Genomic DNA, 15065 nt, shown 5'->3' on the forward strand with positions numbered 1-15065 from the left:
CTCAGACACTGTGCGCATTCACATTGACATTAGTGAAAAAGATGATACGATTATGATATTGTCGGTATTGTAGGTATTCACATAAGTTGCTTTTAATGTGTTCCTGTTTTACATGTTATAGAAAATAGATCAATTAAAGGCACATCATTATGTCCACACATCACATCATTTGACTGTCAGAATCAAATGTGATTCAGCAAAAGCTGCGATTGTCTTCCACATCATGCGAGGAAAGTACGATGATGCGAGTAGTAAATTTAATCAGAAGGGCAGAGGACGCTCCCTACCAAATATGCTCTAAAGCAAAGTAGGATAAACATAAGATATAACTACTTTCATTTGATTCATCGAAATTAATAAACACACAACCACAATGTAATGATGCAATGTATTTGTCGCTGCTTAGAATGATATTATAGAAATGTTGTGGGATTTATGCTTTGTAAAAGGTCACATCGTATTACATAAGGACTTTATTCAAAATTCGACTGAATCTATGAAGTAACTCGAGTACAAACACATTAAACTGAACTTAAACACTAAAACCTGGACCACACTGTTCCAGTTACTATGACCATTTATGTGAAGCTGCTTTGACACAATCTACATTGTAAAAGCGCTATACAAATAAAGTTGAATTTAATTGAATTGAATTATAGGTGGTATTTGCAAATGCTTTCTGGTTTAACATTAGCAACATTTACTACAAAAGCTGTAGTTCACAGACAAGCTACGTAAACAACTGTCAATATCACAGAATGATTTTGTCATTTGATGATATCGCATACAATATTTTGCGTAGTTGGGGGGAAAATATGGCTTTGTGTAATAAATGTTGCTGATTACAGAGCCGACTTTATTAAAAGTGTTTATACACATTTTTACTACTAAAACTCCAAGACTCTTCCAGAACTTTCAAGTACATTTTCATGTCATAATGTTTAATGTAATGTCTACATATACATGGTAAATAATAAGAAAAACAATGACATTTACATTTTTTACAGCATATCATAAAATGCGCAACGCTCTATTTGGTTTAAATGAGTTTTTATATCTATGTAAAATTACTTTTAGCTTATAATTTATTTGTTATATATTATTTGAAATTCTCTCCCCTACAAAATCCCCCAATCAATCCAAATAAACCTGTTAAATCATCGGATGAAATAGTTTTCACACTGTAATATATATCACAGAAATACAAAATACTGTAATGTCAGATTTCTAGTATTATGCAGCCCTAAATCAAGTATACAGATATTTGGTAAACTAATGTCCATGACTTTTCCAAAACTTTGTGGGGGTTTTTCTGTTTTACCAAAACTTTTCCAGGCCTGGAAAATGACATGTTAAAATTCCATGACTTTTTAGGATTTCCATGACCGTATGAACCCTGATAGAATAATGGACATGCGATTTATAGTTCAGAACTATTCATGTCCATCAAATGAGCAACAATGACATCATGTATGTGCATTATATATGTTTAGGGAGGTATAGATAAAAGATAAGCACAAACAAACACAACAATGTATGCTAAAGCTTCATCAACAAAGTTTGTTTTTTCTGCTAATTACAACCAACAGCGAAGATGCATCATATGCACATGGCAAATTCTACATACACACCAGTGCCAAGCTGCCAACGGAACATAGTCACTTCTTTGCAGGTAGCCTACTGTTTACAAGTAAGACCTGGCATATATAATACAGCGCTTTTGATTGTATGTGTAAGCGTTTTGAAAAGCGATTTAAACATGAAATGCTGAAAAACATTTCAGTTTTGGCAACATTGTGTCATGTGAATGAGTACCATCTTAATCATGGTAATATTTGAAAATCGTTGAAAGAAACAAGAATCAGAATGCCAGCTATCTTGAAAGCATCACACACCTAGGGGTGACAGGATCAGGGACGTGAGCGTTCATCTTAGCTACAGGTTGGGTGGGCTTGGAGACGCTCTCCTCTGAGGATGGGCCTGTGGGACTCACAGTGGACTCTTTGTTTGAATCCTGTTGCTGAAGGGAAATGAAACAAGAAGCATTGAGCAAAAAAAAAAAAAAACAATCTGACTGTTGTAATGATGCAGTTTTCTTAACAACCAACCTTTTCCCTGTTCAGGCCCCGTACAACATCAGAGAGGCGGTTCTCCAGCACAGGCTCCCCCTGCGGACTGGCAGAGCAGCCTGGCAGCGGAGGGAAGTTGGAGGCGGCTAGGTCAAACTTAGGGGGCGGTACCTTCACTTGAGAGAGAGGGATTGGTCTCTGTGGACACAAATAAGACAAAAAATAATTAAGAGGACATAAATAGAAAGGGGTTTATCTGAAACCAGCAACACAAAAACAAATGCATTACTGTTGTGCGGTCATCATCTCGCCGCCTTCGAGTGCCTCGGTATGTCGTTCTCCTGAAATAAAAGAATATAATCTATAAAATATGCAATCTGAACTAAATTGCAAGACCAAAAAGCTGAAACACTCCATATTTGCATTAGTTTAGAGGCTACAAAATGAAAGTATTACACATTTTTGAGGTCACATTTGATCCAGGAAGAAAGTAGAGCAGCAACTAATTACATTTATGATCATTATTAAACTACTACTCAAAACTTTAAAACATTAAACATTTTTTAAAGAAATTATTTTTTTTATTTGCCAAAAAGGCATTATTGTTTATCAGATGAGGAATCATCTATGGTAACTTCATTGACACTGATTATTACAGAATCTTTTTTTTTCCTACCGATAACCCTCAGTAACTCTCTCAGGTTTTTTTTTTTTTTTTTTTTTTTTAGAAAAGTCGTTTGATACATTTAATAAATAAATAAATAAATAAATATAGCAAATAAAATAAAATAATATAAAGGACCTTCCACACCCTGACAACTACCTTTTCCTTCTCTTACCCACTGAAAGACGCTATCAGACCCTCAAGGCATGCACTTTCAGATTTTTAAACAGCTTTTATACACATGGCATCAAAGAACCAAACTTAAGTTATTAATTTCTTAGAAATGATCTCCTCAGTTATTGCACTTTACCGTTTTTTATTTGTTTGTTTTATCTAATTTTTTAAACATCCAATTTATGTACTAAGAGAAAATAATTTCACTGTACCCTGTACAACAGGGGTCTCAAACTGCCGCCCCGGATGCCATTTGCAACCTCCGGCCCGCAACTGACATCAGAAATATAACAAGATTTAGCCCAACAAAACATACATTTTTTAAGCACTATCACTGGTGTGCAGTCGCATATAGCAACCCCACACTTACTGAACATTAAAGTACTGTACTTTATATTCAGTTTACTTTTGGTTTCTCTAAGCCTATAGTCGACACATGCAGATTACTTTTGGGGCTTATTTAACATTGAACTATATGTTTGCAAGTGCTCTATTTTTACTAAAGCTCTTTTTTGTAAACATGCAGGAGTCATTTGATTATAATCAGTTTTATACCACCTGTTTTTTGTTGTACAAACACCTCTTCATGGCGTACACGTTATGCTAGTGGTGTAAATATGATCGTTTTGCTAATATTCTATTCTAGCAAATATGGATATTAAGATTTGTATAAAGAATGTGCATTGGTAAAATTTTACTGCTGGCTGAATTAAACATGTTGAAGTGTATATACACATATTTTCCCCCTCTTTGTTGAAGTTTTACAAAAAAAAAAAAAAATTATTGAGAAGAACAATTGCCAGTAAAGTCAAAGTTACCTAAACTCTTTTCTGCAGTCTTATGCTATCTGTTAAACTTTTTGGTTAAGCAACAATCAACTGGGACATAATTATTATTATTATGCCTATTATTAAACTGTAGTATTTTCATAGCAATTTAAACTACCCCTTAAATATGTACAATAAGAAACAAAAAGAAGGAGCTTGATACTCTGGGGAGAAATGTCTGAGTGCATCAATTACATCAGGTTTCCTCTTTCTTGTGCTTGAATGTTGAAACGGCCCCCCTGCAAATTTAAGTTTGAGACCCCTGCTGTACTAAAACAATTAACTAATTACATCTAAATCTATATCTAGAAAAAGGCAATTGTAAGTTAAAACATCGAAACATTAAAAAAAAATATAAACATAACATAAGATAAAAAAGAAAATCATAAAAATACATTTGGTAAATATCTACTTGATTCTTCCCACACAACAGAATGAATGTTTTGGGGATAACTTCTCAGTCAAATTTATCAAATAATCATCTAATTATTTGCACCACCTATTGTCAGGTTAAAAAAAAAAAAAAAAAAAAAGGTTATCGTGTGCTTAGCCTTGACAACATTTACAGACAGGATAATTGCAAGTAAAACACCAATTTCATGCAGCAGTGATATTTAGCATGAAGACAAACCTTCCTCGTCCTGCCATGGTGCCGTCATCGGTTGGCTCATTGGAAGCTAGATGTGGAAAAGAGGAGTTGAGGTCAGCGGATGACAGCACGGGTCCAGCACTGGAGGGAGGCTGGGGACTGTGCAGGCCAGACAGTCCATCCACCAGAGCCACCGGTGACACAGTGGAAGACAGTCCATCATTAGTCCTCGTCTGAGGCTTCACATGGTTCCTACTCGGAAGGCAGAAAGAGAAGAACACATGAGACTTGCTAACAGTTTTTTACAAATACGATGCTTTATGCAAAACATCTACAAATAGGGATGTAAAGACAGAAGACAGCTTTTCAAATAAATGGACAGCATGCAATGGTTTTAAAGCAAAGAGAATAGGGCTGGGCTGATAAACGATATTATATTGAATCATGATCATATTTATGTCAATAACAATGATAAGCTCTGGACTTTTTTTTACTCTATATTCAGCTAAGGGCCAGTCACACAGCAGAAACTTGCAACAATGGGAATCTAAAATTATGTTGATATTAGAGATGTACCGAATTTTCGGCCACCAAAAATTTATCGGTCGAAAATGTTATGCCACTTAACTCTCTAATTTTGTGGCTTCAGACATTGTTGGGGTACTCTTCTAATTCTGTAACCATTAACAACTTAAATTAAAATGTATATCGTTATCGTTCAATATGAAAAATAATTATCGAGATCGCACTTTTGCCATATCGCCCAGTCCTAAAAAAAAAACAAAGTGAACAAACTGCATTTTTTGCCACAGTAAAAACACTTCAGGCATTTAAATTAGGGCTGTAAATCAATTACATTAAAATGTAACATATTTTGAACAAGTCAACATTCATAATTGATTTAATCAAGTAAATGTTGACAGCCCTTAATCTAAATGTCCCTTGAAATAAACAGGAAGGTTTAAACACTGCTAAACAAGATGATTGAACATAAAAGGTTGTTAGTGCGAGCACCGATGTAGCAAAAACACTGCTAAAATGCAAAATAAATGTTAGTTAATGCAATTATGAAACTTACTGAAATGCATATGAGTGAAATGGATGTACTGATAAGAAATAGGGAATTCCGTTTGTGACAGAAGTTGCATAATATGCATTCTGGGTGACTGAAAGATGGTTTGGAGTATGTCAATAATCATCGTAGTGTGCCATCCCATTAATTAATTATTTTCCTACAATCCTCCCATTTATTTTGCTAATGAACCACAATATTATTATCTGGAGAGCTGAACATCATTGCTGCTTTTTTTAACTGCCCAAAAAGGACCGTAGGAATGGATTGATGATTGTTGATACATGGAAGTTTTTGAAGTTGTACCTGAAGGCATTTATTACATTCTTTCTGGAATAGAGTGGAACACTGTGGAAACAGTAAAACAAAATCCAGTTGATCCACTGTCACTGCCTACATTCTTACACTATTAAAAAGCTCATCAAGGAAAAGCAGTCTTCTCTAAGTAAGTAAACAAATAAATACTAATTTTCCTTTTTTTTTTTTTTTTAAGTATTTTTTAAAAGCGTTTTTAATAGTGTCCATGATTCCAGAAGCAAATACAGTATTTTTCATAATTGCAGTATAATTCATAAATAAGCCCAATAGGACACAAGTTGAATTTTAATATTACAAACACTGACTTGAAGAAATAAAAAGACAACAAATCGAAGAATAAGGATATCAAACACTAAGGCTTTTCACACTGTGCTTAACCTTGTGTTATTTTCAATGTAATTCTAAACACCACATTTTACGATTTTTAGGTGTTTTTACATAATTACTGTATAGGACAGTAGAGTACTGACAGGAAAGTGTGGGGAGCAGAGAGAGGGAAAGAAAAAAAAAACTAAAAAACATTCGGCACAGGACCTTGAGGAGGGAATCGAACTTGGGTCACTGTGAGCACCAAAGCGCATGTGTCGACGCATTAACCACTACACTATTGGCACAGACTCTTTGAAACATTTCTGTTGTATTCCGTGCTATATAAAAGTGTTGTGAGAAAATGCAGAGCGTTTTCGTAAACTGTTTGTATTGTGTGAAAATGCAGCACATATGCTGTCAAACGGATAAAGATCGTTTCTTAATTTGCTGGCATTTTTTGTAATTGCATGCGTTTTCTTAAATTACTCTCGGCCACCGCAAGTTTTAGCATCAAGTAAAAAAAAATAAATAAAATAAAGTGCTGTTAACCCTTCATTGTGGTGCTAAGTTTGTTCAGTGTGAAACGGGTGCGGCATTTGCTTGTTTCTGCTAGATGTTTAACATAGGCTGTCAACAGCAGTGAGAGAAAGTAAACAGATGGAACGCGTGTAAACTGGAGTGATTAGGAGATGGCAAAATCACACTCTTTGCTTGTTTTCATTCACTTAAACTTTTGTCTTTGTGTTCTTGACAGTTAAAAATCAATGCAGCTACATTTTATTTTAGAACTGACAGGATGCAGAAATCAACAACAGTTACATCACAAATATGACTATGATTGTTAACCCAGGGTTTAGGAATGTATAGTGTGAAACGCTGGGGATTTAGGATGACCCAGGGTTAACCATTTAAAGTGTGAAAAGCCCTTGTGAAAGACAATACAATGAAAAACAACGGTGTAATACAAATCTGTATTGCAAAATGTGAAATTATGTATTTCAAGAACACATGGGCCTCATTTCCAAAATGGTATTGACAAACAGTTTCAGTGAGACGCGTTACTGCTTCAACTTGGATCATTCAAATGAGTCTTTTGCATCTACCTACTTGTATTGAGTTTTACAGACACCCTTCCTTCCCATTTTATGATACTCTACATTTGCATCTGCTTAGTGTGACACACAAGTAATATTAATAAAAACTCAGTGGAGCAGGAAGTCAATGAAAAGCATGTAGAAGGCAACTACAATTTCACTTGTTATTTGTGACTATCATGACATGGAAGTCTATTGCCTCTTATTTATTACTAACTGTGGACAATACAGATTTTAAACAGCAATTCCACTGATAAATAAAGTTTCAAAAGTGGACTGAAATCATGATTTAACATTTCCCTAGCTCACAGATTGTTTGTCTAATTGCTACTAATTATTGGAGAAGAGAGCAAGTAGGATTTTTTACTTCTGGAACCCAACTGTCTATTATAGTGAGTTTAGAGCTTTACAGTTAATGCAAAACAAACAGGAGTTGAAATAAAAGGGCCCACAATAACCTACCGGTTCCTGCTGAAGGGACGGCTAAGGTTGAGAGAATTTGAGCCAGTTTTGTAGTGTCCGGGTGAGCTAAATCCATTGACGAAACCACTGTTAGGGAAAGGTGCCTGTAAAACACAGTATATCACTTTCAATTCAAATAATGGAACACACGTTTTACAATGACATAATTGACGGGCTTATCGTTTTAGGTGCATCCATGGTGAAAATTAAAGTCTTACCAGGGGAGTCTCGAAGTATGGAGTAGGAGACGGCGTCCAAGTAGGCGGTACAATGCCGTAAAGCGGGTACTGCTGCTGAGGGCTGTAAACAGGCTGCATGAAGAGCGGAGAGTTGTACTGGGGTGGAGTGTGTGATTGCTGAGGATACACACTGCAGTCCAGGCTGCGGTAGCCATTCTTCGCAAAGAATGTGTTGATGGCTTTTATTCTGGCCTAAGAATAAGAGAACGCACAACATATAAAAACACACATGATTTCATAAATTAAAAAGCAACGTTTTGCAAAAGGTCTTACCATGATTGGTTTTCCCTGAAATGTCTTGACTTCTTCCCTTAAATATCTGTATGCCTGGGTGAAGACAAAGAAACTCAATTCAATTTTAGGTGCAAAATGCAAACTATTTGTTCAAAAGGCACAGTATGCAATTTGTGACAATTGAAAACAAGTATTTAAAAATGGACAAATAAACAAAGCTTTAGATTGAGGATGCTATATGTGCTGTATGTTTACAGTATGTACTTTACACTACTAGAGGGCATGTATTGATTTCATCCTATGGGACTCCTGCAGAAATCATGTTCATGGATGAGCTAAAGTATTCAAATCTGTTCATAGTAGTAACACAATGTCCTAACACACGATGCGACCCCACAAAATGTAATAAGCAATTTTTTCTATGTTTAAAGGAGTTTTGTCCTTACAAAATGTATATTTCAGAAATGCTTTCTAAATCCACAACTTTTAAACCTATGGAAAGATTGATGCTTGGAGATTCCAAAACCCTGGTTGTAGAGGCTACTCTTTTTATTCACTGGTTCATAAGACATATTCGCGTATAGATTATTTTTTTCTAGACAATGAACTATTTCCACGACTTTATTAACATCTTTATTATTAACATAATTAATCTTCTCCGTGTCTCCTGTACAGTACAGAATGCGTACAGCTTGCCAAATTAACATTAATCTTCGATCACTAGCAGTGTGAGTTTCAACGAGAATGAAAAAGGGCTGTAACTGTCCGCACCAAAGCCATTGTAAAAGGGGTCACACACCAGATACAGTGCACCACACACAGCCATGCATTTTAGAGTTGTAAACATAGGTTTATATCAAGATAAGCACCCGCACCAGCTACGACTCAAGACACTGCTCATGTTTCTGCCGCATCACAGAGTGCCATTTGAATAATAACATTTTAAATAACTTAATTACGTGGATCAGTGACTGCAGGAAAAAGAACATTACGCTGGATGCCAACATTATCCGCACAAAAGCTAAAAAGCTTTATGAACCTTTTGCTGACAGCAAAGAATGTTTGCGCCTTACAACCAGTTTTGATCTTTGGTTTCATTCTATAATTCTGGATTTATTTTTCTGAAAAGGTTTGAACTTTGAAAGTTTTAAACAAGAGAGAAAAGTGTGAAAATATTATTGCCTGACTGTGTATCAAGTGTGTAGTGAGGAGCCTTAAAACATCTATAATCATTTTTAAAAAATAAAGCTGACTACTTTGTGGATTTTCGTTGGCTATTCTTAGAAAGTAACTCAAATGAATAACAAAGGGAACACTGTATACATATAGTGGATTTGCATTAAACAAAAACAGAAATTCCTACCTGTTGAGCATCTGTATCCGATTGGAATGTAATGTACCAGTTGTTGTTGTGTGCAAACTCCACGCTTATTACCTTTGGACAGTTGTCATTCTTAAACAAGGCTTCCACTTCCTGGTGAAAAAAACCCAAACATACACATATAAGAGAATCCAGCGCGAGTCAATATTTCCCAGGTTTAAAGGTTCAGGACACCCCGGAGAACTTTTTTTTTTATATTAACAGATGTGTGTGTGTTGAGCATCAGTTAAGACAATGTTAGCACCTGTCAGCTTTAATTGTGGGGAAAACTGGATAATTTTGAGCTTTTGTCAGCTAATTTCAGCTTACGGGTTTAAAATGATTTTTGGGGCGGGATCAAAATCGGCGACGTAGCGCAGTACTGCAAGTGCAATGATGACGCGTCGGTTTCTCATTATTATTCATAGCGGAGTTTTCTTATCCTATGAGAAGAGCCGGCTGCTTAATTATTCATGAGACCTGCCAGACCTGCCAGTGTCAAGCCCGAGCTAAGAGACACGGAAACCCCGGCACAGTATTTAGCCGTTCATGAAGGCTCATATGCGTTTGTTTCCATCATCCACGGGGTTTGTTGCATGTTTTCCCCGCGATCTTGTCAGGGCCGATCATACAGCAAAGCTGTGTGTGTGCTGCTAGCATTTTTGTCGGGAGAGCAGCACGAGAATTAGAGAATGGCGGACGCTGTCTTTTATCAGGAGTTCGTTCACATTCAGACACACCACCGTGCAGCTGTGTTTGCCTAAATCAGGGGTCGGCAACCTGCGGCTCTAGAGCCGCATGCGGCTCTTTAGCGCTGCCCTAGTGGCTCCCTGGAACTTTTTCAAAAAATGTTTGAAAATGGAAAACGATGAGGGAGGTAAATATATTTTTTGCTTTAATATGGTTTCTATAGGAGGACGAACAATCTTAACGTTTTCCAATGCTGTAAAAGTGTGTACAATATTAAATTTCAACATTTCTGTCAACGAAGATTTGCGTCATAGCCTGCGACACACGTTTCTATCAGCAGGGCGGGATGCCAGGCAGGTAGCTGTTGTAAACAAACCGGCGGCTGTGTGATGCGCCATGGAGCGCAAGCTGTCTTTGCCAAAGATGTACAGCGGGGCACGCTTTCTCATTTTCCCTCCCTGAGAGAATTCAAAGAAGCCCATCCCGATCACTCACTCAACGGTGATTATTTACAAGGTGCGATCGTTGATATGCAAACTGCATTTGAGAGCAGATTTTGCGAGTTGCGAAAGGAAAAAACGAGACTGTCTTTCCTTGACACCCCCCCTGGAGATTAACCCTTCCTTGTTGAGCACATTCCCAAGAATGACTCGAGCTGATCTTGAAATGGAAATGGCAGACTGCGTTTTATTGCACTGTTGCCCAGATAAGGGGCACGTTGTGCACGTTAATTTTAATGTTGTTTTTTGGAATCCTCAAAATAAAATAAAAAAACATTTTAAAAAATCTGATTTCTTTATTGCATTTCTTTAATTTCATCAAAGCAAAACATAATGCAATAATATTGTAATGAAGTTAAACTTGATCATTAAACATAATTCATTAAAATTGTAATGAAGTTAAACTTGATCATTAAACATAATGCATTAACATTGTAATGAAGTTAAACTTGATCATTAAACAATTCATTAATATTGTAATGAAGTTAAACTTGAACATTAAACATAATTCATTAATATACTGTAATTAAGTTAAACTTGAGACGGCATTGTACAACAGAGTAGTCACGTGGCGCGTCATTCTCTACAGGATTCACAGCAGGGAAATGAACATTTAATCATGAAGGCTCATTATGTATTTGTAGCCAACGAAGTCATTTTTATAGTAGGCTAATATAGCTAATATAAATACATACAGCATGTGTTGCCATCATTATAAGGCTTATATAAGGCTTTTAATTTTTTGCGGCTCCAGACATATTTGTTTTTGTTCTTTTTGGTCCAATATGGCTCTTTCAACATTTTGGGTTGCCGACCCCTGGCCTAAATCCTAAAGATTACCAGCAGGGTTAATGGTTAAAATAGACAGGTCAGGAGACCTGCTGCACTGAGTCAGCTGAATACGGGGATTGAGGGAGAAGTCCTCATTTATAGTGTTTACATGAACACACTTATCTTTATAATGATATAAATTGTGGTTATGTGTATATAAAATTATGAATAACAAATGTAGCAGGGCATTAAATCATTGTTCATTACTTTGCATTTTAACTTTGTAAACTATAAACTCATGATGCGTTCTCCTCACGGTTTGTGTCTCATTTTGTGAGCTAACTGACAACAACAGTTGTTCGCTCCCCTTCTCCCCTGCTGGCTACGCCCACTCCTGCCCGATGCTCGCTGAGCTCCACGCCCATTAATCATGCATCTTTTGAAAAAATTCTGAAGTAGACTTTAACCGAAAGTGAGGGGTGTCATGGCCCTTTAATGACCTTATTCTGAAATGTATACGTGTTCCCGTTTTTGCAATTGTTTTAAAACTTCCAATCAAGTTGTCTATGGGTGAAATGTCTACAAATAATAAAGAAAACAGCCAAACTACTTGCTCAACAAACAAATGTTTCCATGACCATAAATAAGTAGAATAATATATTAAGAACAGTTTGCAACACCAAGCAGAATAACAAGCTGTTTTTAACGTCTAAAAATTATTGGAAGAAGTGAATGAGAGGGGAAGTTTCAAGCCAAAAAAATTCCAATGGTGGTGCCCACTCTTACGTGAAGAACATAGTCAATACTTTGTGAGGACATTTATTACCTCAACAGGTGTTGTTTCAGGGACTTCTCGCAAAATGATGATGCAACGTTTGTGATTTGGCCGCACTTTTTCCCCTTTTTCATCAACTTGAACCATAGGAGATGCTGTGGGTGTTCAAAACAAGTTTTTTATACGTTCATTCAAATGAATTAAAATAAATGAGTGAATGCAAGGCAAGCACGTACATCTCAGGACATCCAAAATGAGGTCCATGTCAGTTGTAAGGACCTTGATTCCTTCCATGCTGGCAATTGTCCAAATGGGGACGAACTGGTCACTGTCCATTTGAGATATTAGGTAAAGATCCTTAGATAAGTTCTCCCTTTGGGATGAAAGAGGAGCATCAGTAAACGCAGCTGATGGGAAGACTGGCTGTAAAGTGCTGTTTACTTAGTTGCATTAAATTGAAAGCGGACATTACAGGCCTGCTCTTACCTGGAGAAACAAAACTCCAATTCTTTCTTGAGAGACTCACGCAAAGACTCTTCAGAGACAGGCTGTTCCTCGGGGAGCTTAGAATCCACTGCGTGCAAACAAAGTGTGTAAACATTAAAGTAAGTGTGCGGCATGTGTATGCTGTCTAAAAACATCAGATCACAGAATGAATTTCGACAAGCACAATATCATGTTTCACAATCATCAACGTACCATTAGTTGCTGTAATGCGCTCACAAACTGGAAAGCTTTGGTCAGGGGGATCCATACCGTTTACCACACCTACTACAGTAGCAGAAGTGCTGTTGTCCTCAAGAGTGGAGAAGCCTGGGGTGTACAGTTTACCAACAGCGGTATCTAAAGGAATACAGAAACAAACAACAAAATGATTTAATATCCAAATTTCTATACACTTTTTTTTTTTTTTTACATTTCCATTAGAGCTGCACAATTCTGGCTAAAATGAGAATCGCGATTTTTTTGCTTAAAATAAAGAACACGATTTTCTCACGATTTTGTATATGTAAAACAAAGGTATGGTAAAAACAAGCATATGGCACAACATCGATAATAATATTATGTGTAGGTCTACTGGTTTTTATGTATAATTCTATTCTACTTATAATAATTCTGATGATGAATTATTATGTTTGAGATATATGCTTGCAATCTGTCATATTAGACACATTTATTCACTGGTAAAATCAGACATTTGCCATTATCAGATTATATTCAACAATATATAGGCTAGAGTACTTATTAGTGCTGCACGATTAATCATAAGCCTATGCGATTACATTACAGCAAATCTTGCAATTATATTAAATAAATAAAAGCGAAACAGTGCATGAGCAGCGCGTATGGAAAGCAAAGCAGCACGCAGGCGTTTGCCTTTCACACTAGCTGCATCTGCAGCGCGCAGCTCTTCGGCAGCTGCTGCAGAGATCAATCTATCTCTGTCTATTCTATGTAGTTACATATATCTCTCTATATTAGGGCTGTAACGATACACCAAACCCACGATTCGGTTCGTATCACGATTTTTGACCCACGATTCGATTCGTATCACGATTTTTTATTTTATTTTTTTCGTGTGGGGTGGGAAAAAAAAAAGATTTTTAAAACTATTTTTAATTAAATAACATTTGAAAAATCTTTATAAACTAAACATAAAAGAACAATATTAACTATGCAAATTATTAACAATATAAATAGCCATATATAAAATAAATAAATAGCCAAAGCTATATCACTTCTGTTTTCTTTGTAACAAAATACTGTTGAAAAACCAAACTAAACTCCATTGTTTAGATGGTTCAAGCATGTTGAAAATTATTTTTCAATCAAGTTCTCTTGCATAGAAAAAGTAAATTAAATAGGGATGCTCATTTCGTTAATTTTGCTAACCGACAACCGCCGCTCATTAATCGGTTATTAACGGTTAACTGGTCAGATTACTATTAATTTTATATTAAACAAATTGACGTGTCTATTTTGTGTATGACACATTAAATATTGCATTTTAAAATACTGATTTATTTTTATATATTAATAGCGGAACAGAACAACATCTTCATGCACCTGCAGTGTTTAGCACAGAAGAGCAGAATAATCTAAATAAAATGAATAAAATAAATAGGAATGCCCTAAATTATTTTCACTTAAATAATTAATTTATTTTACAAAACGAAAATACTGACTGATTCTTTTTAATAACCGGCATAGGCTTTTTTTCCAATCATATGTTTATTTCTTCCGTCAAATAAAAATCGCAGACTTCCTCAAATTGCTTGCTCCACGGAAAATATGCATTTATTTAATGCCCCGCTGTTATTATTATAATCACAAAACCTATTACATTTTAATAGAAATCCTTATTTTAAAGATTATGTCCTGATATAGTCTATGGTTTCCTCTCTCTCCCTCGCGGTTCAAGTGCGCGCGCTGCCTGATGAAAAGACAACAACACGCGCGCATATGTAGACTTTTTGTAAACAGTTTGTTTAAATATGATATTGCATTAATCTGCGTACATGTTTTAAGCTGTAAAATAAAAAGTAAAGCCTATTTGTTGCGTTTATTACGCAGATCCAGGTCAACATAAGCGCTGGTTTAGTATCAGGTCTGTATCAAACAGCAATATTCTTCTTCCATTTTGCTTCTTTAGCAAATGTGTCTGTAGGCACGGGTTATACGTTATCATCCCGCAAATTAAGTATGCCTTGCAGTTAAACAAGTGGCCGAAAACAAGGCGCACCTTACTGCCTTTATGTTGACAAGGAAAAAAGAAGAGGCTCGGTCCTCTTATAAACGACTGAATCAGCTGGGTATCGATTGTGCAAAAGTGTTGCTGTCTGTGTTGTTACAATTGTAATATTTAATACTATTGTGATATTCAAGATTTGTATATTCATACAGCTCTGGATAACTTA

At 36.0% G+C, this 15065-nt stretch overlaps 1 protein-coding gene across 2 annotated transcripts in view; it reads right to left on the reverse strand.

The window, feature by feature from the left end:
* Positions 1-15065, reverse strand: part of larp4aa (La ribonucleoprotein 4Aa) — a 39543-nt gene that overhangs the window by 5022 nt on the left and 19456 nt on the right. The window contains exons 3-15 of one of the 2 annotated variants that reach the window (XM_009296950.4): positions 12847-12990; positions 12634-12721; positions 12384-12520; positions 12199-12302; positions 9415-9525; positions 8091-8144; positions 7797-8009; positions 7579-7682; positions 5702-5743; positions 4366-4575; positions 2359-2410; positions 2109-2267; positions 1896-2020 (exon numbers count right to left, since the gene is read on the reverse strand). In XM_009296950.4, coding sequence (XP_009295225.1) covers positions 1896-2020; positions 2109-2267; positions 2359-2410; positions 4366-4575; positions 5702-5743; positions 7579-7682; positions 7797-8009; positions 8091-8144; positions 9415-9525; positions 12199-12302; positions 12384-12520; positions 12634-12721; positions 12847-12990 — 1543 coding nt within the window. The remainder of the gene's footprint in view (positions 1-1895; positions 2021-2108; positions 2268-2358; positions 2411-4365; positions 4576-5701; positions 5744-7578; positions 7683-7796; positions 8010-8090; positions 8145-9414; positions 9526-12198; positions 12303-12383; positions 12521-12633; positions 12722-12846; positions 12991-15065) is intronic. The other variant, NM_001423566.1, reaches the window with a different exon arrangement.

The sequence above is a fragment of the Danio rerio genome, chromosome 23, assembly GCF_049306965.1.
Source record: "Danio rerio strain Tuebingen ecotype United States chromosome 23, GRCz12tu, whole genome shotgun sequence".
NCBI classification, from domain to species: domain Eukaryota; kingdom Metazoa; phylum Chordata; class Actinopteri; order Cypriniformes; family Danionidae; genus Danio; species Danio rerio.